We start from the raw sequence: 26,408 nt of genomic DNA on the forward strand, positions 1-26,408 counted from the left end.
ACAATTCAGTCACATTGATTACATTTACTATATTGGCTAACAAAAACTCTAGATCTATTTCCAAAAGTTTTTCAGACAGAAACTCAGTACCCCTTAAGCAGTAACTCCCCATCGCCCCCTCCTCTGGTAACCACTGATAAACTTCTGTCTCTGCGTTTGCGTATCTAGATATTTCTTGTAAGGTGTCCTTTTGTGTCTGAGTTTGTCTGACTAATTTCACTCAGCATGTTTTCAAGGTTCATCCATGTCACAGCATGTGTCAGAACGTATTTCTCTTTGTGCCTGAATAATATTCTGTTGTATGACTGTATCAGAACTCGTTTGTTCATTTCAGTTGTTGACGGACATTTGGATTGTTTGCACCTTTGGGCTATTGTGATTAATGCTGCAGTGGACATTGGTGTAAATGTATTCGAGTCCTTGCTTTCAAGTTTCTTGGGTATATACCTAGGAGAGGAATTGTTGGGTCATCTTGGAAACCCTGGTGGCGTAGTGGTTAAGTGCTAGGGCTGCTAATCAAAGGGTGAGCAGTTCGAATCCGCCAGGCGCTCCATGGAAACTCTATGGGGCGGTTCTACTCTGTCCTATAGGGTTGCTATGAGTTGGAATCGACTTGACGGCACTGGGTTTGGTTTCTGGTTTTTATGATAATTCTGGGTCATATGGAGCCCTAGTGGTGCAGTGGTTAAGAAGTATAGCTGCTAACCAAAAGGGCAGCAGTTCAAATCTACCAGCCACTCCTTGGAAACCCTATGTACTACACTGTCCTATAGTGTTCTTATTAGAATTGATTTGATGGTAATTTTTTTTTTTTTTAATGATAATTCAATGTTTAACTTTTTGTGGTACTGCCAAACTGTTTTCCACAGTGGCTGCACCATTTTACGTTCTTACCAGCAATGGATGAGGGTTCCAATTTGTCCACACCCTTACCAACACTTAACTATTCTCTGTCATTTTGATTATGGCCCTTGTAGTGGATGTGAATTACATTTCCCTGTTGGCTAATGGTGTTGAACTTTTTTCATGTGATTATTGACCTTTTATATATCTTCTTTGGAGAAACATTTATTCAGATCCTTCGAATTTTTTTATTGGAGTGTTAGTGTTTTTATTATTGAGTTGTAGGAGTGCTTTATATTTTCTAGATACAAATCTCTTATCAGATATATGATTTGTCAATAATTTCTCTTTGTTCTGTGGGTTGTCTATTCATTTTCTTAATGGTACACAAAAGTTTTTAATTTTGATGTTCAACTTATTTTTTTCTTTTATTGCTTGTGCTTTTGGTGTAATATCTAGGAAACCGTCGCCCAATCCAAGATTACAACAATTTACACCTATGTTTTCTTCTGAATGTTTTATAGGCTTTGCTCTTACATTTAGGTCTTTGATCCATTTTGAGCTAAATTTTGCATATGATGTGAGCTAGAGGTCCACATTTATTCTTTTGCATGGGGATGTCTAGCTGTCCCAGCACCATTTATTAATAATACTATTATTTGCCCATTGAAGTGTCTTGGCATCCTTGCTGAAAATCAATTTATAGTAAATGTGAGTGTAAGTATATTTTTGGACTCCCAATTCTGTTCCATTAATCTGTATGTCTATCTTTATGCCAGTACCATGGTGTCCTGTATCACTGTAGCTTTGTAGTAGTTTTTTTTTTTTTTTAATTGTGCTTTAGGTGAAAGTTTACAGAGAAAATTAGTTTCCAGTTTTTTAGTTTGTACAAAAAGTGTTTCATGACCTTCGTTTCATTCCCCATAATGTGTCAGCACTCTCCCCATTTCCAGTCTGGTTTCCCCATTTTATTTTGCCCTGATTATCTACTCCTTCCTGTCTTCTCGGAAACCCTGGTGGTGTAGCGGTTAAGAGCTAACAGCTGCTAACCAAAAGGTCAGCAGTTCGAATCCACCACGCGCTCCTTGGAAACCCAGTGGGGAAGTTCTGCTCTGTCCTGTAGGGTCACTATGAGTCAGAATTGACTCAGTGGCAACGTATTTAGTTCCTGTCTTCTCTCATAATTGATTGCTCTAAGGAGTCATTCCTCTCGGGTGTTATTGTTTATCTTATGTGCTTGTCTGTTGTTTGGCTGGAAGGTAGTCTCCGAGAATGGCTTCATTTCCAGGTCAGAAGGGTATCTTAGGGCCATAGTCTTGGGGTTCCTCCAGTCTCTGTCAGACTAACAAGCCTGGTCTTTTTTGTGAGTTTGGGTTTTTTGTTCTACAATTTTCTCCCACTCTGTCCAGGACCCTCTGTTGTAATCCCAGTCTGAGCAGTTGGTAGCTGTAGCCGGGTACCATCTAGTTCTTCTGGTCTCAGGGTTGTGTAGGTTGTGGTTCATGTGGTCCATTAGTCCTTTGGACTAATTGCTCCCTTCAGTCTTTGGTCTCCTTCACTCTCCCTTGCTCTGGATAGGAAGAGACTCATAGTTGTATCTTAGGTGGATGCTCGCAAGCTTTTAAGACCCCAAAGGCTACTCACCAAACTAGGATACCAGAATGTTGACTTTATGTACTGTGTTGTGCCAATTGACGTAGATGTCCCCCTTTGTCTTCTAGCCTAGGAACTTCATCCTGTGAGGTGTTTGGTTATGTCTAATAGGTTTCCGTGACTTTACCCTTTGTTTGTTCTATATGAGCCACACCTACAATCATGTGTGTAGAAATATCTACCACCAAACCTATAGTTGTTGGTGGATGTGTTCCCTTACAGCTTCCCACACTTCTTGGTGTATGTGTCTATTTGTCTATTTGTAAATTATTACTGTTGCTGCAGAATTGTCTAAGCTGTGAATACCGGTGGCATAGCTTCCAGCATCACAGCAACACACAAGCCCCCACAGTACGACAAACTGACAGACACATGGGGGATGGTAGTTACCATAATTGCCCTTTATTCTTAATGTTCCTCTCCACGTCATATCTTGCCTTGGTCATGTTGTACCGACTTTCCCCATATAATGTATTACTTTTCCCTTTACCAATATTGAGTCGTGTCTTCTATCTCATTGGTGATTTTCCCTTCGTCTCCTATCCTTGGTATCCTTGGTGTGTAAACCTTTTGTTGTTACTTTATAGTAGTGGCTTCATACAGTATTTGTCCTTTGGTGGCTGGCTTATTTCATTCAGCGTAACGTCCTCCGACTTCATCCATGTTGTGAGATGCTTCATGGATTCGTCATTATTCTTTATCACTGCTTCGTATTGCATTGTGTTTATGTACCACAGTTGATTAATCCATTCATGTGTTGATGGGCACTTAAGTTGTTTCCAACTTTTTGCTATTGCGAGTAATGCTGCATTGAACATGAGTGTGCATGTTTCTATTCATGTCATGGCTCTTATTTCTTAAAGGTATGTACCTAGGAGTAGGATTGCTAGATCATGCAGTATTTCTATTTCTAGCTTTTTGAGGAAGCTCCATACCATTTTCCAAAGTGGTTGTACCATTTTATATTCCTACTAGCAGTGTGTAAGAGTTCCAGTCTCCCTGCAACCTTGCCAATATTTGTTATTTTCTTTTTTTTAATTAGTTCTGGTAATGTTGGAATGAGATGGTATCTCATTGTAGTTTTGACGTGCAGTCTCTCTAATAGCTAATGACCGCGAACACTTCATGTTTGTTGGCTGCCTGAATGTCTTCTGTGGGGAAGTGTCTATTCATATTCTTTGCCCATTTTTTAATTGGTTTGCTTGACTTTTTATTGTTGAGATATTGAAGTTTTCTGTTAATTTTAACGATTAGTCCCATGTTGGATATGTCATAGCCAAAATTTTTTCCCAGTCTGTAGGTTCTCTTTTTCACTCTTTGGGTGAAGTCTCTTGATGAGCATAAATATTTAATTTTTAAGAGCTCCCAGTTATCTAGTTTATCTTCTAGTGTTTGTGCATTGATAGTTATGGTTTGTTCTGAATTTATGCCATGTATTAGTGCCCCTAGCATAGTCCCAATTTTTTCTTCCTTGATCTTTATCATTTTAGGTTTTATATTTAGGTCTTTGGTCCATTTGGAGTTAGTCTTTGTGTATAGTGTGAGGTATGGGTCCCATTTCAGTTTTTTCTACAGGTGGACATCCAGTTTTGCCAGCACCATTTGTTAGACTATTTTTTCCCCATTTTATGAACTTTGGTCCTTTGTCAAAGATCAGCTGACCTGTAGTAAGTTTTGAAATTGGGAAACGAGTCCTCCAACTTTGATCTTTTGCAAGATTATTTTGGCTGTTCTGGGTCCTGTGAATTCCCATATGAATTTCAGAGTCAGATTATAAATTTTTGCAAAGAAGTGAGCTTGGATTTTGATAGAGATTTTGTTGAATGTGTAGATGAATTAGGGGAGTATCGACATTATAACAATATTAATTCTTCTAATCCTTGAACATGGGATGTCTTTCCATTTTTTTAAGTTTTCTTTAATTTCTTCAACAGTGTTTACTGTTTAGGGTATCAGTTTTATACTTCTTTTTAAATTTTATTCTTAAGTATTTTATTTCTTTGATGCTATTGTGAATGGAATTGTTTCTTAATTTCATTTTTAGGTTGTTCATTACATGTTTATAGAAAAGTAATCATTTTTTGTATATTGAGCTTGTTTCCTGTAATCTTGCTGACCTTGTTGATTCTAATAGTTTTTTTTACTAGATTCTTTAGAATTTTCTATGTAAAAGATTATAGTTTTACTTATTCCTTTCCAGTATGGATGCCCTTTATTACTTTTCTTCCAGTATGGTATTGAATAGAAGTGGCAAGAGCAGACATCCTTGTCATGTTTCTGATATTAGGGGGAAAGCACTCAGTCTTTCACCATTAGTTTGGTATAAGCTGTGGGTTTTTCATAGATGCCGTTTTTCAAGTTGAGGAAGTTCCCTTCTCTTATTCCTAGTTTGTTGAATGTTTTTATGATGAATATGTGTTGAATTTTGTGAAATGCTTTTTTTGCATCTGTGGAGATGATCACGTGGTTTTTGTCCTTTATTCTGTTGATATGGCATATTGGAAACTCTATCGAGCAGTTCTACTGTGTCCTGTAGGGTCGCTATGAGTCGGAATTGACTCGATGGCAGTGGGTATGGCGTATTTAATGATTTTGAGTTGTTAAACCAACCTTGAATTCCTGGAATAAATCTCAGTTCCTCTTTGGTATAATCTTTTTTATATATTGCTGGATTCAATTTGCTAGTATTTTGTTGAGAATTTTTGCATTTATATTCACAGTATAAATGGAATGTATATGTATGGAGTTCTACTCTGCACACGAGGCAGTCATGAGTCAAAGTTGACTTTGATGGCAGCTAACAACAATTGATCTGTAGTTATAATGTCTTTGTACAATTTGGATATGGTAATACTGGTCTCATAGGATGAGTCACAACGTGTTCCCTCTTCTATCTTTTGGAAGAGTTTGTGGAGCATTGGTGTTAATTCTTCTTCAAACAATTTGGTAGATTTCACCAGTGAAACCTTCTGGCTTTTCTTTGTTGGAAGTTTTTTTTTCCTAAATCAATCTCTTTACTTGTTACATAGATCTATTCAGATTTTCTGTTTCTTCCTGAGTCAGTTTTGATGGCTTGTGTCTTTGTGGGAATTAAAAAAATTTTTTTTTATTGTAGTGAAACATATGTAACATTTGCCACTTCAACCATTTTTGCATGTATAATTTAATGATATTAGTTATGTTCACCATGTTGTGCATCTATCACCACTGTTTCCAAATTTTTTCATCACCCTTAACAGAAATTCAATACCCCTTAAGCGATACCTTGCTATTCTCCTCTCTTTTCCACCCCTGGTGACCTCTAATAAACTTTGGTTTCTATATGTTTGTCTGTTCTGTATATTTCATGTAAGTGGGATCATATAATATTTGTCCTTTTGTGTCTGGCTTACTTCACTCAGCATAATGTTTTCAAGGTTCATCCATGTCGTAGCATGTATCAGGACTTCAGTTCTCTTTATGGCTAAATAATATTCCATTATATTGATATGTTCTTCTTGTTTTTAGTTGACATCGAATCAGTTCCAATTCATAGTGACCCTGTGTACAACAGAACGAAACACTGCTTGGTCCTGTGCCATTCTCACAATCGTTGCTATGCTTGAGCCCATTGTTGTAGCCATGGTGTCAGTCCGTCTTGTTGAGGGTCTTTCTCTCTTTCGCTGACCCTCTACCAAGCATGATGTCCTTATTTATCCATTCATCTATTGATGGACATTTGAGTTGTTTCTACCTTTTGGCTATTGTGAATAATGCTGCAATGAACCTTGGTGAACAGGGATCTGTTTTAGTCCTTGCTTTCAGTTCTTTTCTTTTTGGGAATTTTTTCCATTTTATATAGGTATCTAATTTGTTGGCCCACACTTTTTTTTAATAATATTCCCTTATAGTTCTTTTTATTTCTGTAAGATTGGTAGGAGTATCTCTGCATTCATTCCTGGTTTTTGGAATTTGACTTTTTTTTTTCTTGGTTAGTCTAGCTAAAGATTGGTCTTTTGTTTTTTCAGGAAATCAGCTTTTAGTTTTGTTGATTCTCTTTATCATTTTTCTATTCTCTATTTCCATTCTAATTCTTGGATTTAGTTGTTCTTTTTCTAGTTTTTTAATGTGGAAGAATAAATTATTGATTTGAAGTCTTCTTTTTTAATATCCGTGTTAACAGCCATAAATTTCTCTTTAAACACTGCTTTAGCTGTATCTCATAAATTTTGGTATGTAATGCTTTCATTTTCATTCATCTCAAAGTATTTCTCCTTATTTCCCTTCTGATTTCTTCTTTGACCCATTACTACTTTTAGGAGTGTGTTATTTAATTTTCACAGATTTATAAATTGTCCAGTTTTCCTTCTGTTCTTGATTTCTAATCTCATCTATTGTATTCAGAAAACATACTTTGTGTGATTTCAGTCCTTTAAAAATTGAGACGTCTTTTATGGCCTAAAATATGATATATCCTGGAGAATGTGTTCATGTGCAATTTGAGAAGTATGTGTATTTTGCTATTGTTGGGTGGAGTGTTCTATAGATGTCTGTTAGTGTAGTTGGTTTATAGTGTTGTTCAAGTTCAAAATGTGAACTCTTTGGAGATTATAATGTTTGTTCTATTCATATCCTTACTTTCCTGAATAACACCATTTTAATGACTTGAGACTGTTGTTGTATCTATGGGCAGTTTAAACAAAAGATTGGGAACATAAAATGTTTTAAGGAGGTACACTGGTCTGAAGGCCATCAGTAAGGTCTTCAGGACAGAGGAAAAGTTGACAAATGGTAGTCATCTAGGATGCTTCTTAGGCCAATGATACTCTTCTTTTCCTCCCAAAAAACAGTTTTGTTGAGGTATAATTTTTGTTCTATAAAATTCACCCACTTTTAAGTGTACTATTCAATACTTAGTTTACAGAGCTGTAAAACTACCACCACAATCTTATTGTAGAACATTTCCATCACCCCAAAAAGATCCTTCTTGCCCCCCCCTTTTTTTATTGTACTTTAGATGGAGGTTTACAGAACAAACTAGTTTCTCATTAAACAGTTAGTACACATATAGTTTTATGACATTGGTTAACCACCCCATGACGTGTCAGCACTCTCCCTTCTCGATCTTGGGTTCCCTGTTACCAGCTTTCCTGTCCCTTCCTGCCTTCTAGTCCTTGCCCCAGGGTTGCTGTACCCCTTTAGTCTTGTTTTATGCTGCCCCCACTTTTTTTTTTTACGCTTTTTTCCTATATAGTGTTCTGTATCAGGTACTTGTCATGCCTTATCCTCACCTACAATTTGAGGTGCTGTGTGATAGATAAAGGGTCAACTTGACAATCGGTACCTTAGCCTCTCTTGTATTGCTTATGGAGAAATAAGGGAGGATCCCTCTCTTCTTCCCTAAAATATTCACCCAGCAGATAGTTAGCAAGCATGTACCCTATGCTCTGGGTTATTCCTGCTGCTGTTCCAAGGTTGCCATTCTTAACTCTTATCTGATTTCCTGCCTTTTTTGCCCAGGTGGCTCTAAGGATCTTGGGAGAAATATAAATGGTGGACAAATGGCCTTTTCCTAGTTTGTCCATTTCCTCTATAAATGCATTTTCGATTAGCTGCTAATAGTGGCTGAATGAGACCTATAAAAACTGCAGTGGGTGGTGGAGGCTATTTAGCCATACCAGCCACTCCTTTTAATATCCCAATCCCCTGTTGTCCATAATTGGGCCCATTTTTGGCCTCTTTGGATACTAGATAACTGGAAAATAAAGACACAGATAGCACAGTGTAGTAAAGAAATCATTAATTATTTATTTAGATTAATTATAGTTACCGCACAGAAACAAAGAATGGAAAACTTTAAAGATGTGAGCAGATGTAGATCACAGGGAAAGGAAAGAAAGCAGACAGGTACAAATCAAGAGACTTGGAGAGAGTATGATAGGTGTGGACAACTTCAGTGAGGTTTGTATCTGATTGTGCAGGGACTGAAGAGAGTTCAGACATGGCCTGGGAGTAGAGTTTGGAAGTGAGCATGTAGGAGGAAGCAGAAGACTTGAAGGTGTGGTTAGTAGCATTAGGATACCAGTTTAATGAAAGATTTAATCCTAACCTTTTATTCCTCAGTTAAGATTGATGACGAATTGGGAAAACATAGTTATTACAAAATGAAAAGAATATTACTTTAATAAAAAATAGACAAAAGACAGGAAAAGGCAGTTCACAAAAGCATGCGAATGGCCAAGTAACACATGAAAAAGAAGTCTAATTAGTAAGGAAGTTCAGTAGAGTGAAGTTGACTATGAGCTCTGTAAGGTCAAGGATCATCTGCATGTCATTCTCCATTTTATCTCTAGCTCCTTAGCACATAGTAGAAGGCTCAGATATTTGTTAAATAAATAATTGACATTGGAATAAATTTTTTTTGTTTTACCTTGGAGATTGGTGAAACAATTTTAAAAGATTCATATGTGAAAGTGGCATGGCTAAAGGGCCTTCTTATACTCTGTTGTTGGGGCTCTCAGTTAACACAGTCTTTCCGGGAAGCAGTTTGATATATATTAAAATGGGATCATATATACCCTTTGATTGAGCAATTCCACGTCTAGAAATTTAGCTGAAGATAAAATAGAACATGTATATGGACAGAGAGAGAAAGAGTAACGCAGTTATGGTAAAATGTTAACAATTGGTACATCTAGGTGAAGGATATATCCAAACCAAAACCAAACCCGTTGCAGTTGAATGTATTATGACTCAGCGACCCTATAAGATAGAATAGAACTGCCCCATCGGGTTTCCAAGAAGCGGCGGCTGATGGATTCGAACTGCTGATCTTTTGGTTAGCAGGAGAAAGCTCAGCTGAAAACTTAACCACTGTACCACCAGGGCTCAGAAGGGTATATAGATGTTCTTTATACTTATTTGTAGGTTTGAAATTTTTCAAAATAAAAGACGGTAGAAAGAGGGTGATAAAATTTACATGTTAGAGTACTGCGGATGCTTTTCAACATTTTTTTAGCGTTGGGATTTACTGTCAAACTGTCCCTTCTTAAGGGCCTAAAATATTTTGTTTATGCCTAAGGCACACCCTTCCCCCTTCAGAATTCACACCGATCATCAGATCTCCTCATTTCCTTCTCTGGGTCACTATTTGAAAAAGTTACACTGCAACACCATGCTTGTCAGAGGGGAGGGAAGGGGAGACACCATCTAGTATGCCAAGCTTCAGTTTCCCAAAGGTAAATAAATGGGTGTTCCAGATTTAGCTAAAACAAGATTTAATATTTATTAAGTGGAGTCATTAACTTAATAAGTATACAAAAAGCATCTATTATGTGCTAGGCACTGGAGAGAGAGAACAGGAAGAATTTGCCATGCCAGCTTTTAAAACTTACTGTAAAGCCAACTGTTACCAAAATAGCATGGAAAAACCAAATCCACTGCCATCCAGGAACACATAGAAATAAACTGATCATTAAAACAAAATAGAGACCGGAAGTAAACCCCAAGATATAAGGGATTTTAATAGTTAACAAATCCCAATTCAGTAGGAAGAGAATAGTTTAATAACAACAGTTAAGTACCAAGTACTTTTCTGAGGTGACATAGCTATTAAAATGGTGAAACCAGGTTTCGTATTTAGCCAGTAAAAACAGACAAATCCTTCAGCTTAGCAGCCTCACTCAGGGAATATATCCCACAGAATTAAAAGCACAGGCATAAGCTACAAGGATGTTTACTGCATTACTGTTTTTAGTGATCAGTTAATTTAGCTCTGAGCTTCCTGGCAGGCTTATTAAAAGAGGAAATACAAGTTGTTCATTGGTAACAGTGACATCTTTGACCAGAGGGCATTAGAGGGTTCAAAAAGTAAATTAGTGTAGAGTTTTAGCCTTGTAGGTATATTGATACATGGGTACATGTAAGCTGAGCTTATGAAAAATGTTCTTGTTTTATAACCAGCTACAGGGATATTTTTATTAAAAAATAATATCTGCTGAAACACTGTACAGAAATTTTATAGACAATCATTTTGGTGTCAGCCTCTCTGATAGTGTCACCTGGTGTGGTCCCCACCCACCTAATGATACCACTGGCTGGAGAGTAATATGTTCTTGGTTTAACTATGGGTAGATGTTTTATGGTATTAATTAAAGATTTAAATATTTCTTGTGGTTCAGTATGGTGCTAGGTACTGGGAGACCGAAGAAAGCATACACTGTTTCCATGTCTTACAGTAGCATTTATTTTTGTCTAAGCTATTTGCATGATACTAAATTGTGTAAACGAGGAAGTTTTCTTTAGACGTTTACTTTCGTTACCCTCACCGCTGATACAAGTCCTGAAGAGAGCATTGCCGGTTTTAACTCTGTCTTAATTATCTAGTGCTGCTATAGGAGAAATACCACAAGTAGGTGGCTTTAACAAACAAATTTGTTTTCTAACAATTTAGGAGGCTAGAAGTCTGAATGCAGAGTGCTGGCCCTAGGGGAAGGCTTTTTCTCTCTGGAGGAAGGTCCTTGTCTCTTTGAGCTTCTGCTCCTGGGTGATCTTCTTTGGTTTGGCATCTGCTTTCCTGTATCTCTGCTACTTTCACTTGCTTGTTTGATCTCTTTTATATCTCATAAGAGATTGATTTAAAACGCACTCTACACTAGTCCTGTCTCATTAACACAACAAAGACAATCCATTCCCAAATGGAATTTTAACCATAGACATAGAGGCTAGAATTTACAACAAACACATATTATGGGGAGAGGACCCCTGGTGGCGTAGTGGTTAAGTGCTACTGCCGCTAACCAAAGGCTGCTAACCAAAGGGTCGGCAGTTCAAATCCGCCAGGCACTCCTTGGAAACTCTGTGAGGCAGTTCTACTTTGCCCTATAAGGTCGCTATGAGTCGGAATCGACTCAACAGCCCTGGGTTTGGGTTTTTTTGGTTATTATGGGGGGACACAATTCAATCCATTGTCCAGTCTAATTTTATAATTATAGTTTTCCTCCAGTCTTAATTTTCTAGTGAGATTTAATTTATGAATCTTAAGGCTAGAATTGCTCCACCAGTATAAGGCATAACCTGATTTTTCCCTTTGACCTCTAACAAGTTTTCTTTTTTTAAAAAAAAGCTAGAACAGATAGTTTATCTCCAGGAAAGATGTTGCAGAGCCTCCGGTAACCCCTTATTCCAGGATTTGACAACCTTTATCATCATTGCCTGTTTAACCAAAATCCCTGCTGCTCTAAATAAGTTATTTCCCTTGGTTTGTTCTTAGTGAAAATAGAACATAGTGTCATGATTATAGAAATTACATCCACTTTTTTCTTCCCACCCCAAAACTTTTTCTTCAGTACAATTTCAACTTTTAACTAACCCAAGTTATTTATAGATACTATTGCTGAAAGCCTCAGTTTTGCCATTTATTGAGGTGTTAATTGAAATATTAATATATTTAGAGCAGAAATGTCGTTTTTTAGGGAATCTAAAACAACAGCAAAGCTGAGGTCAAACTGCCATAAGGATGGACACCAAGGAAGCTGTGTTTGGGACAAAAAGAAATCAAGATAAGGTAGATGCAAAGTAGAGAAAAGCCACTGGACCTGGGGGAGGGGGTGGTAGATCGGAATGGGTTGTTTCGCCTCTAATGGCAAAGAATAGTTCAGATTACTGAAGAGGAAGCTGGGAAAGGCTTCTAGGGAATACTAGGGTTTGGGTTTAAGTACTACCTTTCCTCTGAACCTACAGGTTTTAGCTGACTTTTAGCTAGCAGTGCACTTTAAAAACTGATAAGGTTAAGTATTTCAGTGGGGGTGGGTCCTAATATTCTGGGCTAGTGTTTCCTCTCCGGATAGTTGTGGAAGAACTCTTGGTATTAGTTGATTAAACCATTGCCAAAACCCAACTTCAGCACTAATACCTGTTATTACTTGGCAGTCGAAAGGGAATCTCCGATTGAAGCATTAAACTGACAATCAGTACAGAAAATTTAATCTTTCCTTTCCCTTTGTGATGTAAAGATTGTGTTTTTCTTAATAGCAACATGAACCGTGAAGACCGGAATGTGCTGCGTATGAAAGAACGGGAAAGGCGGAATCAGGAAATTCAGCAGGGCGAGGACGCCTTCCCACCTAGCTCTCCTCTCTTTGCTGAGCCATACAAAGTTGTAAGTTGTCCTTTGTGTGTTTTTTCCCTAGTAACACATTTTTACTTTCAAAATGTTTAGATCTTCAATTTTCTATTAGTATAGAATTCTTATAACATTTAATAATTTAACATTTTTTCCGTTATTGTAAATAGAGTATATTTTCTTGAAGTGAACTTTTCATTGGAATATAACATGCATACAGAAAAGTACACAAATGAAGTGTTTATACCTCAAAGAAATTTCACAGTGTGAAAACATACAGTCAATACCCAATCGTGAAATAGAGCATTACCAGCACCCTAGAAGCCCCCTTTCGCCTCCTATGTGCTACCCTGAACTTATAAAAATGTGGTCTGGATTGGCATTCATCTCTGTATTGCAGATCTACCACTAAGCTTGGACAGGCTTGTCACTTTTCTGAGCCTTGAATTAAACTAATATTTTTGTAAGTCAATATGCATTATCTGCTGTTTCCTAGGTGCCATTTGGGTATAACACCAATCATTGGTGAATATTTTATGGATGCTTTTGTTACTCCTTATTTCTTGCCGTTTGGGTAGTTTACTAAGTTTCAGTGACTATTATTAGTATGGGTCCTGGTGGCACAGTGGTTAAGAGCTTGGCTGCTAACCAAAAAGTCGGCAGTTCAAATGCACCAGCCACTCCTTGGAAACCTTGTGGGGCAGTTCTACTCCGTCCCATAGGGTCAGAATCAACTCGACGGCAACAGGTTTGGTTTATTTTTTATTGATTAGTACATTTCAATAAATGAGTCTTTAGTTCTTTTCTCTTATCATAGGGTAAATTCTCTGATTTTCTTTCTAATGTATTTAATGCTTAATTAACAATATCAAGTTTATATTAAAGCATGTTGCCAGAGGTGTTTAATAAATTGAACCAGTTGCTGTTTTTATTAGTGTTGTTGGACTTGATTTGGGATTATATTGAACGTTGAATGGTCCCACTTCTGATGACTGTAGTGTGATTTGGTGGCCATAAATGTCTAATATTTGATTTAGCTTTGGATTTTATTTGAATTGTTTTCCTGACAATTTGAAGGCTTGTATTGTGTATAATAGCAATAATACTATGTATTTCAGCAGTAATGACCATCATTGGCTTATATGAAGTTGAAAGTTAGATTTTTTTCTGATGAAATATTAAAAGTACAACATATCTTAAGTTTTACCCCTATAACATTTGCTGTTTATAGAAACCATTTATGGCATCTATGAAAGCATTTATTCAGCGCTTTTAAGAATTTTCCAATTTAAAGGCAGCCAAAAAAAATTTTTTTTTATACTGACACAATCATTTTTGTGAGTATAACACAAAACCTGTATTAGAGACTGTCTTAGTTATCTAGTGCTGCTGTAACAGAAATACCACAAGTGCATGGCTTTAACGAACAGAAATTTATTTTTTCACGGCTTAGGAGGCTAGACGTCTAGTTTCAGGACACTGGCTCTAGGGGAAGGTTTTCTTTCTCCGTGGAATCTGGGGGAAGGCCCTTGTTCCTTAGCTCCTTGGTGATCTTCATGTGGTGTGGCATCTGTCTTCCCCCAGTTCTCCTTGCTTGCTAACTTATTTAATCTCTTTTATATATCAGAAGAGATTGACTTAAGACACACCCTGTGCTAATACTGTCTCATTAATATAACACAGAAAACCCATTCCAAAATGGGATTATAACCAGGGCTTCAAATCCTCTTGGTTCAGTTCGAACCCCTGCTGAGAATTTACACTTCTAACAAGTTCCGGGGCAATACTAATGCTGCTAGTTAGGAACCAGTTCTGAGAACCACTAGCAGAGCAGTGGTTCTCAAAATTGATTATAGGTAAGAATCACTTGGGGATCTTGTTAAAATGTAAATTCTGATTCAGTGTTTTGGGGGGTAGAAATGCAAATTATCAGCAGGGGTTTGAAGCCTGATTATAACCACAGGTATAGGGGCTAGGGTTTACAACAAGTATTTTTGAGGGACACAGTTCAATCTAGACCAGAGATTAAAGGCATATTGAAAAAACAAGAGTTTTGTCCAGAATCTCAAATCATACTGCTGTTTATTTTGTAATTATAATCTAATGAATTGGATTTGATTCTGATCTTGATATTGCCATAAGTGGCTGTATATGTACCTCTCTTGTTTAATGGGGATAAGACAGATTCTCAGATAATCAAAAGTTGTTATTGATTCATACCAACTGCAAAATGAGTAGTGATGATTCAATCTGAATTCTGCTTTTAATGGGACCAGGAAACTTCCTTTCTTCTGTGTTACACGATTATGAGGGTCCTAGAGCTAGTAGGCGTCTTAAACCCTTTTATGACCCTGGAATAATTGTTTGAAATTTAAAGTATGTACCATTGACTTCAAAAGTTGGAGCATTTATTGGTCAGAATTAATAGCCAGGATTTAAAATGTTATTACTGATTGGTTTTCTATGCTTAATTTGTTGTTTGGAACTGCTATTAACCTGAGGAATCATAGTAGCAGGAAACAACAAAAAAAAAGGTTGGATATAATTTGTTTCACTAAATTTTTGTTTCTGTTTTTAACCATAATGTTGAATTACAAAGAAGGTAGTATTTTCCTAAACAGCCAAATTATGAGTGTTGGCTAATCTTCTGACTTGGAACTTAATTACATAAAGGCATAATCTTGATTTTTTTTTTTTCTGTTTTTCAAAAGACTTTATTGCTGTGCTAGTATGTTTATTGGTGAAATTCAGGTTTTTCCTTTCTAGAGTCTCTTTCTCAGTTGTCTTATAGGATATTTGTATTTTTGCGTGGTTATTCTTAGACACTTCACTTGAATATTTTTCTTTATAAATATATCTGGAGTTTGTTTCCAGATGTTAGCCTCAAGATATGAGGTGAAACCTTCCTTTAAAAAAACTCGTTGTGTTTGAAGTTTGGAGAGTCAGTTTGTAATTGTTTTATTTCTGATTATGCTAATTGTGTAATTTTATTTTACATTTTTTGTAGACTAGCAAAGAAGACAAGTTATCAAGTCGCATTCAGAGTATGCTTGGAAACTACGATGAAATGAAGGATTTCATAGGGGATAGAACTATACCAAAGCTTGTTGCAATTCCCAAGTCTACAGTACCACCAACAGCAGAAGAAAAATCCAACCCCAATTTCTTCGAACAGAGACATGGGAGCTCACATCAGAGTAACAAATGGACTCCAGTAGGACCTGCGCCCAGCACTTCTCAGTCACAGAAACGGTCCTCAGGCTTACAGAGCGGACACAGCAGCCAACGGACCAGTGCAGGTGGCAGTAGCAGCACCAACAATAGTAGCCAGAGGCATGACCGTGACTCATATAGCAGTAGCGGGAGCAGTAGCCGGAAAAAAGGCCAGCATGGATCAGAACACTCCAAATCACGCTCTTCCAGCCCTGGAAAACCCCAGGCTGTTTCTTCATTAAGCTCCAGTCATTCCAGGTCTCATGGGAATGATCACCATAGCAAGGAACATCAGCGTTCCAAATCACCTCGGGATCCTGATGCAAACTGGGATTCTCCTTCCCGTGTACCTTTTTCAAGTGGACAGCACTCAAATCAATCTTTCCCCCCTTCGTTGATGTCAAAGTCCAGTTCAATGTTACAGAAACCCACTGCCTATGTGCGGCCCATGGATGGACAAGAGTCCATGGAACCAAAGCTGTCCTCTGAGCACTACAGCAGCCAGTCGCATGGCAACAGTATGACTGAGCTGAAGCCCAGCAGCAAAGCACATCTCACCAAGCTAAAAATACCTTCCCAACCACTGGATGTAAGTCACATATTTAGGACTTTTAACATTGTGAATATGTGGAGCAATTTACCATGAAATTATGACTGAACTAAATTGTCTCTTGCTTTACCTTGATAGTAAGAAATGTAAGAGTTTAAATAAAGACTTGTGAGTGACTCCCAAGTGGATCCATAGAGCTGTTTGCTGCTCCTCTTGGGAAGTAGAGAGCCTGTCATTTGCTGTTTTCAAAAATGAAAATGACAAGTCACTTATAAAATAATAGGATGGTGCATGATCCGTCAGTACCTTAGATTTCCTTCTCTTGGTTTGATGGAATAACACACCAATAATGCACCTTGTTTTCTTGTTTAAAAAAAGAGTTAAATTCTCTGTTACTTCTCACAGTGACTCTTGGATGTGATGTGGACCGTGGTTCATTGTGGTAAATGTTGGGACTTTCTGTGGCCCGTGGAGATGATGATGTTGTATGGTTTGGATGCTGTGATCCTTTTCTCTGGTTACAGGGTTGAGGCAGCTGCTCCGAATTCATAGTGGTGGTTTGAAATTTAGGGATAATTATAATTGTATACCAAAACAAAAATTTTTTTTTAACGTGATATTCAAAATAACCAAGGAAGCGAGTATTCATTGTGAAATAGCTGAAATCTTTTAGTGTGCAATTAAAAAAAAATTTAAAAAGTAATGTCAGTAGCCAAAAATCATAGCTCAGAATGGTTGGAGGAGAGGTCAGGGTTAGGTAAACTGCTTTTTTGAGAACATTTAAAAGTCTTTCCTGCCTAGGTAAACTCATTGTTAGTGGCATTTGTCATCTAATTAGTCAAAAGAAGAATGAAGTGGTAATCTGTTCTTTCTTCAAACAACATCATCCTTGGAGTTAAGACTTGAGTTCAGACCCCAGTTTTGTAATTCCTGTTTGTGCCATAGAATGATCAACTTAACTTCTGTGCTTTAAGAAATATGTAAAATACCCATCATGTTCCAGAAAAGTAATCTTTCAATAAACTTGGTTTTATTCTGTTTAATTTATGTGAAGTGATGTATCTTGGTATCATACTGTATTTTGAACATAAGTAAACTAAAATTTTTTTTGTAAGCTGTTTACCTATAAAATGACATGTAACAAGCTTTTTCTAATTTAAGAAAGATAGAATTTAAAAAAATCTTTGAAAAATATAATTAAGTCCCTCAAGCCACGTACAGTTTGGTGACTGATTTTTTTTAGTGCTTAAAAATTTATATTTTAAGGAAATTAGTCCAAGATTCTAATTAGTGTTCTGATTTGGGAATAGTGAGATCATAAATACTTATTTGTTTTATTTTATTTCTAATAATATTTTTATATCTGTGCAGCAAATGATAATCTAATAATAAGTGACTGTAATATGTGTTTCTTTTTCTCTTTTTTTTCTTAAGGCTTCTGCTTCTGGTGATGTGAGCTGTGTGGATGAAATTCTTAAAGTAAGTTACCTGTTTGTTTTTCAAAAGTTTCCATCCTTTTTATTTAATTACGATGCTTTGCTATTCTTCTCCCCTCCCCTCTATACTTCTCAAAGGATTTGAAGCAGCAGATTGCTTACATGTGTAACTTGGTTATGTCCATCAAAATCAATAGACTCTGTTCTGCTTACGTTAATACTTAGGTTCTGAATCACTTGGCCTGTTTATTCTTTACATTCAAAGAGCTGTATTTTTTGTTTTTGTTTTTTTTAATAATGCAAATTCTAGTCTTGACAGCTTGCCTTGAAAAGGAGGAGAAACTAAATATAACTGTACTCTCTCAGGTTTATCAGTTAATAATTTGAAATGCTAAAGAACTCGATAGCTATCAGTCAGACCATTACATTGAAAATAGCTTGCTTTGCAAGTCATCTGTACATAGTGGTCAAATCCTACAGTAAAAGATCTCTGAATACTGCTCATTTTGAGTGTTTAATGGAATATATTTTAAATTAACACACGACCAAAGGTTGCATTCCTCTGTTGGAAAAATAGAAAGTTGATTTAATGTCCAGTCAATTAGTGAGTGGCAATGACTGCTTTTTGCTCAATAGAGAAAAGATACAACTGTTAGTCACGTAATACTTGTATTCTCTTGTTTTTTGTAAGCTCCTGAATTTTTGTGTCAGTAGTTGCATTTCACTGTTAATACTGTTGAAAGACTACCCTGCATTGGCTGCTTCCTCTGTAATCTCTTTGATTCCTTCCTTTAGCCAACTGTAATCTCTCTTTTACCTCCATAATTCTGCTGAGCCTGTTTTTCTAAGGTCACAATCTTGCCCTGCATTCAGAAGCTTCATTTGGGTTCTCATTCTCTTTACCTTCTCCACTATTTTAAAGAGTTTTTACTTTTTTCCTTCTGGAAACGCTGTTCTTCCTTCCTTGGCTATCGTTGTACTTCGTTGTTTTTAATTTCCATCCACCTTTCTTGCCTTTTCTTTGCCTTCTTGGAACTCTTGTGTCCTCTTATTACTTAAGTATGGGTGCATTTCTCTAGCCTCTCTTCTTCTCTTTGACCTGGCTTTTCTTCCATTTCCATGGCTTTATCTGTTAGGCAATCTTCCTCTCCTGTCTTGGCCTCTTTTGGGTTTTATGTCTCCTAATTGCCTTTTACTCAGTTTCCATTTGGATTTCCTGTCGCTTCTTCAGACTCAGCATGTCTAAAGCTATATACTTATCAGACTTCCTTCTATTTGTAGTACCACCATTCTCCCATGCTTGTAAGTGTAGAATCCTAATTATCTGACTTCTCTCATGTCCCATTTAATCACAAAACTAGTTTAAGACTTTGAAAATTCCTGGAAAATATCTATTCCTTTTTTTCCATTCCTGTCACATTGAGCCTGAATAATGTAAAACACAGTCCTTACTCTGCCCCTCTGCTTTGAGTTTCCCTGCTCATCTGTCTTCTGCATTGCTACCAAATTCTTTGCTGAAATCTCTGTTCTTCATAAATGAGTGTCCTTCTCTGAAATTTTCCGTGTCTCTCTAAAGCCCATAAAAAGTGTAGTGTCCAAATTTAACATTGCATACCTTCCACAGGCCAGTCTTAACCTCTCCCACTATTATCAACCTCTGATCAAACTGGTTTCCCTAAGCCATATGCTTTCCTTCTTTTTTTTTTTTTAACCTCCATAATGTAAACTTTCTTGAGATGTATTTCTCCCTTCTTTTCAGTTATTTCTAGGTCCTGTTTTTCCTTTGCATCTCATAGCATTCATTTTTTAGTTGTCATGTATATAAAAAGTCTAAGGTAACATATTTCTTTTCCCTGAGTCCTCAAAAATGCATGGAATTTTAATATCTGGAAGAAATCTTCAGTTTACTTCTGTTTAATCATTCTTTGAAATCACTGACCATTTATTTTATATGCCCAGGGCTTGGCACATGGCCTTGGTGTAATCAGTGTTCAATTATTTGATGATGGTTGGAGAATTAAATAAATTTTTGTATTGAAAGTATTTCGGTTTTTGAGGTATAAAATACCACGCCTGAGAACCTGGGGTAGATGAATTTTTGTTTCCTCTCCACTTCCCTGTGTGCAGTGTTGAAGGAACTTCAGGTCTGCATCATGAACTAAAAGAAAATAAATTTAATTTTCAAGAATATATATTTATTGTGGAAGAAATTAATTTGTCAATCCAGGGCATACTGATTGCGTATTTACTATGTGCCAAGCATTGGGGATACTGTGATGGTAAGAATGATAGCCCTTGCACCCTTTCAGTGAGCATTCTAGAACGAGATGTAGGAAATAATCAACTATATATTATTATTTCAGGAAGTGAAATAACACATCATAAGAGGAGAGAGAGCAATGACAATACTGGCGGCTGTTTTAAGAGGCTCAAGCAGTACAGACTATATCAAGTGCCCTTGTCTGTTCCCACTTATGTCATTCTGTTGCCCAAAGGGAGCCAGTGTTAACTATCTAGAGATTTTTTTTTTCATATATAAACATTAAGTTGGATGTAGACTATCGCTTTTGTTTGTTATTTAGCACATATACTGTGAACATAATTTCATATCAGTAAGATTTCTCATTTTAGTGTCTGCTTGGTGTTCCATTGTATGGATGTCTGGTAATTTATTTAGTTGGTCCAGTGTTGTTGGAGACTTAGGTTGTTTCCATTTTTTAAGTGTGAGCCCCTTGAACATGTATTTTTACATAGCTATGTGGGGTAAATTCCTAGAAGCTAGTACCACCTTTAATTTATTGTATTTTCTCAGTCTACCTGATGGCTTACTTTGAACTAAATGCCAGAAATAAAGCACTCCCTCCTATTCTAAGTCAGATACCTCTCTCTCCCCCCTGCTCTCTGGCATACACATTGTGATCTTATCCACTTATCCAGACCCCCACTTGGACATATTTGGTATATGATTAGACAGAAGGCATTGAATGAAACCAGACTTAAGAGTCTTGCCTGTCCGTTATCCTCCTTGTGTGCTTTTAAAATCTCTCTGATTTCCTCCACCTAGCCAAATTTTCCTGTCAGTGAATGGGCTCTATAGCCAGACTTTTTGGCATGAAATTTTGTGTCTGTCACTATGTGATCATGAATAACCCTGTGCATCAGTTTCATCCTGTATAGAGTGGTATCTACCTCATAATGTCATTGTGAGTATTAAATGAGTAACAGACATGTAAAGCACTTAGCTCAGTGTCTGGCCCATTAAAGGTACAAGATAAATGTTAGCTGCTCTCTTTATCATTATCCTTTTCCTCCCACTTCCACAGGAAGCTCTTCCTCAGCAGTGCTTTATTAGGTGCCTTGTTATTTGGTTACGAGCCGACTCCTGTAACTATTCACAGGTCTCATCACCCTAACTGTAAGCTCCTTAAAGTCAGGGTGTGTATATTATTTATCTTCTATTACCCTGTAGTGCTTTCCACACAATTGTGCTTAATTAATATTTATTCATTAAATATGTATTACTGTGGAGGAGCAATCATGAAACCAGTATTTATAAAAACAAATCTGGTTTTTAGCTGTATAATTTTTATCCTTGACCTGGTTGAAAACAAATTGTAATAATTACATTTCAGGAGATGACGCATTCATGGCCTCCCCCTCTAACGGCTATTCATACACCATGCAAAACAGAACCTTCCAAATTTCCTTTTCCAACTAAGGTAAGTAAATAAAATGTGTCTTTGGTACTGTAAGAAAATTCTAAATGGCATGACTAAAATCATACGAATTCAAAATTCTGTCTTGCCATTCCCACTTTGTGGGACTATAAATAAGTAAATAGGTAATTGCATATAGTAATAATTGCAAATAAAACAGGGTAATGGTTAGAGGGTGACTTGGATTGACAGGTAATTGAGAAAGATTTGAAGGCAATATGGGGGAGAGACTTAAAAGGCATTGATGTTTGTTGTAAACTATTATGACATTCTAAACTGACGGTGGTAAGGGCTTCTCAATCCTTAGGCTGAGGAATCCCCTTCCAAGGACATAGCAACCATAGTGAAGTTCTGTGGAAAGAATTTCCTCAGACAACAGTTGTAAGTTCATTTAAAATCAGTATATTTATTTTTAATTAACTTCCTTATACAAATAATACAAGAATACATTCTCCTTGTGCAAGTTTGACCAGGACTCCTAATAATAGCCTTCCTCCATTTCTGCCCCCTACTAGAGCTAATTTCATATGTATTTTTGCAGGTCTTTTTCTATGCATGTATATACATATATATGTGATCATTTACATGTAAGCATCTTCTCATTTATTTCATTTCTACATAAATATATTGTTGTGTATCTTTAATCAGTCTGCAGTATCTTTTAGAGACTTTTTCATGTTGCTGCATATACAAGTCTCTTGATTCTTTTAACTGCATATGTAGTATAAATGTATCCTAGTTTATTTAGCCATTCGCCTTTAGCATTTAGGTGGGTCACAGTTTTTCATTTCCATAAACATTGCTGTAGTGAGTATATTTGTTCATGCCTTCTTGTGTACATACAAGTTTCCTTAGGGTAAAAAGCAAGATGTAGAGTTGCCAAGTATTGAGTATTTGTTCAGTGTATACCCCGAAATTCCCTTTGTAGTGGTTCTACCAGATGATACTCGCACTTGCGTTACCTGTTATCCCTAACACGCACACCACCATTTGATATTACTAAGTGCCAGTCTTTTGAGTGAAAAGTGGTATTCCATTTTCTGCATTACTTGTGAGGTTCCTCTTTAAACATCTGACATCCATTTGATTTCTGTGTGAATGAATTTGCCTATTCCCTTTGCCCTTTGGGTTGCTTCTTTTACCTGTTGAGTTTTAGGAGGGTTTTGTTTTGTTTTGCTTTATACGTTTTAGTTCTGGATTCTAATAATTTCTTACACATAATGCAGCTATATCTCCCAGTTAGAATCTTGTCTTTTAAGTTTTATGGTCTAGAAGATTTTCATATTAATGAACAAAATATATCTTTTCCTTTATAGCTTTTGCTTTTTAATGTCTTGATAAACCTTTCCCTTCCCCAGGATCATAAACATACCCTCTTATTTCCCTTTTAATGTGATTGTGGTTTTATTTTTATGTTTGTCTTTAGTCCAGTTTATTTTTGTGAATGATATGAGGTAGAGATAACAACTTTTTGTCTATACATGTGCCAGTGCCACTTCGTTAATCAACTTCATTCACATATAAAAAAATGTATCTGTAATTCATGAACAGTTTGAATTTTGACAGATGGGTACGTTTGTGTAGCCAACACCCTAATCAAGAATTAGAGCTTTTCCATCATATCAATGTTTCTTCCTCTTCCTTTGCAGTGAATATTACCCTACCACAGGCTTCAGGCAACTGTGTTCTGTTCTGCATCATCATAGATTAGTTTTTGCCTTTTCTAGAATTTTTTATAAATGGAATTCGTTTTACATGTGGATTCTTTTGCTCAGCGTATGGTTTTGGGATTCTTCTGTGGTGTTGGATGTATCAGTAATTTGTTCCTTTTTATTGTTAATATATGAAATACCAGAATTTGTTTATCCATTTACCTGTTGATTAACATTTTGATTGTTTCTAGATTTAGGCTATTAAGAATAAAGCATCCATAAACATTCATATACAAGTCATTGTGTGGACTTATGTTTTCATTTCTCTTGGGTAAAAAACTGGTTCATATGATAAGAAATAGAATTCCTGGGTCCTATGGTAAATGTGTTAAATTTATAAGAAACTGAAAACTATTTTCCAAAGGGCTTGTCCACCTTTGCCACTTCATTCCCCCAGCAACGTATGATAGTTTCAGTTGCTCTACATCCTTGCCTACCTTGGTATTATCAGTTTATTTAGTTTTAGCCATGCATTTCACTGGGTGTGTAGCGATATCTTATTTTGGTTTTAATTTGTATTTCCCTGATAACTCATAATGTTGAACATCTTTTCATGTGCTTACTGGCCATTCATATACCTTTTGTGAAGTGTCTGTTCAAATCTTTTGTCTTTTTTTTCTTTTTTGATGGCCGTGATGGTGGGAGAGTTGTTTGTAGTTTTCTTTTCTTGTAACGTTACTGTTTTTTATTATTAGGGTCGTGCTGGCCTTGTGAAAGGAGCCAGGGATGTTTTCCCTTCAACTCTATTTTCTGAAATAGTTTGTGGAACATTAGTATTCTTCTTGAACGTTTACTAGAATTCAGTAGTGAAGCCATCCGTGTTGTAGGGGAAAAAAATCACAAAGTTTAATGAAGCAAAAAGAAAGTTTTATTTGGCACATATTCAAAAAGACAAATGTGGGAAGCGGACAAGCATGCTGCCAGAGCTAATGTCTGCCTGAATCCGAGGGCGGTTATAGAATCTTCAGTATATATTATCACGAAAATGGGTAGAATCATTGAAAGCTTCACCTTTTCACAGGTTGGCTAGAAACTGTGGTCTTACAATTTGAATTGCCTTTCTTAACAATCATTGGTACAGGTTTCGGTAACCCTCGGGAGGATCTTCATTGGTCCAGTCCAACAAATTTCTATTCACTAAGTGTTAATAGAAAAAGATGAGTGGAAAGTCTTTTGTGTTCTGTTTGATTGGCTTTATGTGAAAAGTTCCCTAAAGATATTTTTCTTCCCTGAAACATAATTTCTAAGATTGTCCCATCTATTGTCTATCTCAGGGCCAAGTTGATAAGTCCTTAAGAGTCCTTGTGGGCCTAGCTTCAGCTGGTTCACATTCTCTTTGCTAAAGGACAGGGAATAATAATTCCATTATTATTTCCTAAATCAATTGGAAGGATTTCAAATTACAAATTTAATTTCTCTACCAGATACAGAGCTATTCGTATTTTCTATTCCTTCTTGTGTCAGTTTTGGTAATTTGTTAATTTCATTTAAGTAGACAAATTTATTGGCATATTGTTGTTAGCTGCCATAGGATTGGTTCCGATTCACAGCGACCTCATGCACAGCAGAACGAAACATTGCCCAGTCCTGCACCATCCTCACAATCGTTGCTAAGCTTGAGCCCATTGTTGTAGCCACTGTATTAATCCATCTCATTGAGGATCTTCCTGTTTTTACTGACCCTCTACTTTACCAAGCCTGATGTCCTTCTCTAGGAACTGGTCTCTCCTGACAACATATCCAAACTATGTGAGACAAGGTCTTGCCATCCTTGCTTCTAAGGAGCATTCTGGCTCTACTTCTTCCAAGACAGATTCGTTCATTCTTTTGGCAGTCCATGGTATATTCAGTATTCTTCACCAGCACCATAACTCAAAGGCGTCAATTCTTTGGTCTTCCTTATCCATTGCTCAGCTTTCACTTGCGTAAGAGGTGATTGAAAACACTATGGCTTGCGTCAGGCTCACCTTAGGCTTCAAGGTGACATCTTTGTTTTTTAACAATTTAAAGAGGTCTTTTGCAGCAGATTTGCCCAATGCAGTGCATCATTCTGATTTCCTATGTGACTTTCTTTGATCCGTGAGTTATTTATTTAGAAATATACATATTTACTTAAATATACATATTTAGAAGCATATGCTTTTATTTGCAAATGTTTTAGGATTTTTCAGATATCATTTATTACTGTTTTCTCCTTTAATTATGCTCTTGCTAGAGAACACATGGTCTATAACTTCTGTTATTTTAAATTTATTGCAATTTGTTTTCAAGCCCAAAATAAGACCTATCTTGGTGACTGTTCCATATGAACTAGATGTACTATGTTCTGTAAATATAAATTAGATCAAGTTGGTTGAGGGTGTTTGTCTTCTGTATCCTTGACTTTTTGTCTACATGTTCTGTCAGTCATTGAGAGGGAAGTGTTGATATCTTCATTTATGTTTGTAGGTTTTTCAATTTTGTTTCTTATGTATTGAAGCTCTGTCATTGGGTGCTTTAAAAACGGTGCAAGGGCAGTGTCTGTCCTCCTCCAACTCCACAAGGGGTAAGGAGGACAGTATCAAATATGTTTCTCTTCATATGGTCAGATTCTGGACAGTTCATCCCTAGCCATCCATGCTAGGTCACAATGGGTAGCAGCCTGAGGCGAGAGCTCACACATACCTCCCAGCACTTCAGACAGCCCCTTCACATTCTCATTCCTAGCCCCCTTGGGCTAGGTCAGCGGTTCTACCTGTAAACTTAGGAGTCCACATACAACTGCCTACTTCTGACCAGCCAGCCCTTCCTCTCATTCTCTCATCCCTAGCCCCTGTGGGCTAGTTCAACAGGTGCCAATGGAACATTTTCAAACTCAGCTGTCTCTTCACTGCTGTACTTCCCCCCACTTCCACTCATTGAGCGGACCCAGGAGGTCACCACAAGTGAGCAGACCAAGCTGCCCAGTGGCTGCTCCCTTTAAGTTCCGGTCCTGGAAGGGAGTTCCTTCAGATGGGCACTGACTTTTCCTGCCTGGAATACATCCAATAGCAAACCTCTTGCTCAAAATTCAAAAAGCAAAACACCTACTTTTTTTCAGTAAGTTCTTCCTTCAAATGCAAATATTCTGTTTCTCAGCAGTTCTGCATGTCTTTTCAAATGCAAAATCTGGGTGGGGCTCAGGTTTTGGACCTAAGCCCTCCC

General features: G+C 36.9%; 1 protein-coding gene across 4 annotated transcripts in view; it reads left to right on the forward strand.

Moving 5' to 3' along the window:
- AFF4 (ALF transcription elongation factor 4) overlaps positions 1-26,408 on the forward strand; it is a 98,174-nt gene that overhangs the window by 16,977 nt on the left and 54,789 nt on the right. For 2 of the 4 annotated variants that reach the window (XM_049872435.1, XM_049872452.1), the window contains exons 2-5: positions 12,508-12,634; positions 15,606-16,400; positions 17,796-17,840; positions 21,430-21,516. In XM_049872435.1, coding sequence (XP_049728392.1) covers positions 12,512-12,634; positions 15,606-16,400; positions 17,796-17,840; positions 21,430-21,516 — 1,050 coding nt within the window. In that variant the 5' untranslated portion in view covers positions 12,508-12,511. Of the gene's footprint in view, positions 1-11,948; positions 12,041-12,507; positions 12,635-15,605; positions 16,401-17,795; positions 17,841-21,429; positions 21,517-26,408 lie in introns of all 4 variants that reach the window. The other 2 variants (XM_049872444.1, XM_049872460.1) reach the window with 2 other exon arrangements.

This window comes from Elephas maximus, chromosome 2, assembly GCF_024166365.1.
Source record: "Elephas maximus indicus isolate mEleMax1 chromosome 2, mEleMax1 primary haplotype, whole genome shotgun sequence".
NCBI lineage: Eukaryota > Metazoa > Chordata > Mammalia > Proboscidea > Elephantidae > Elephas > Elephas maximus.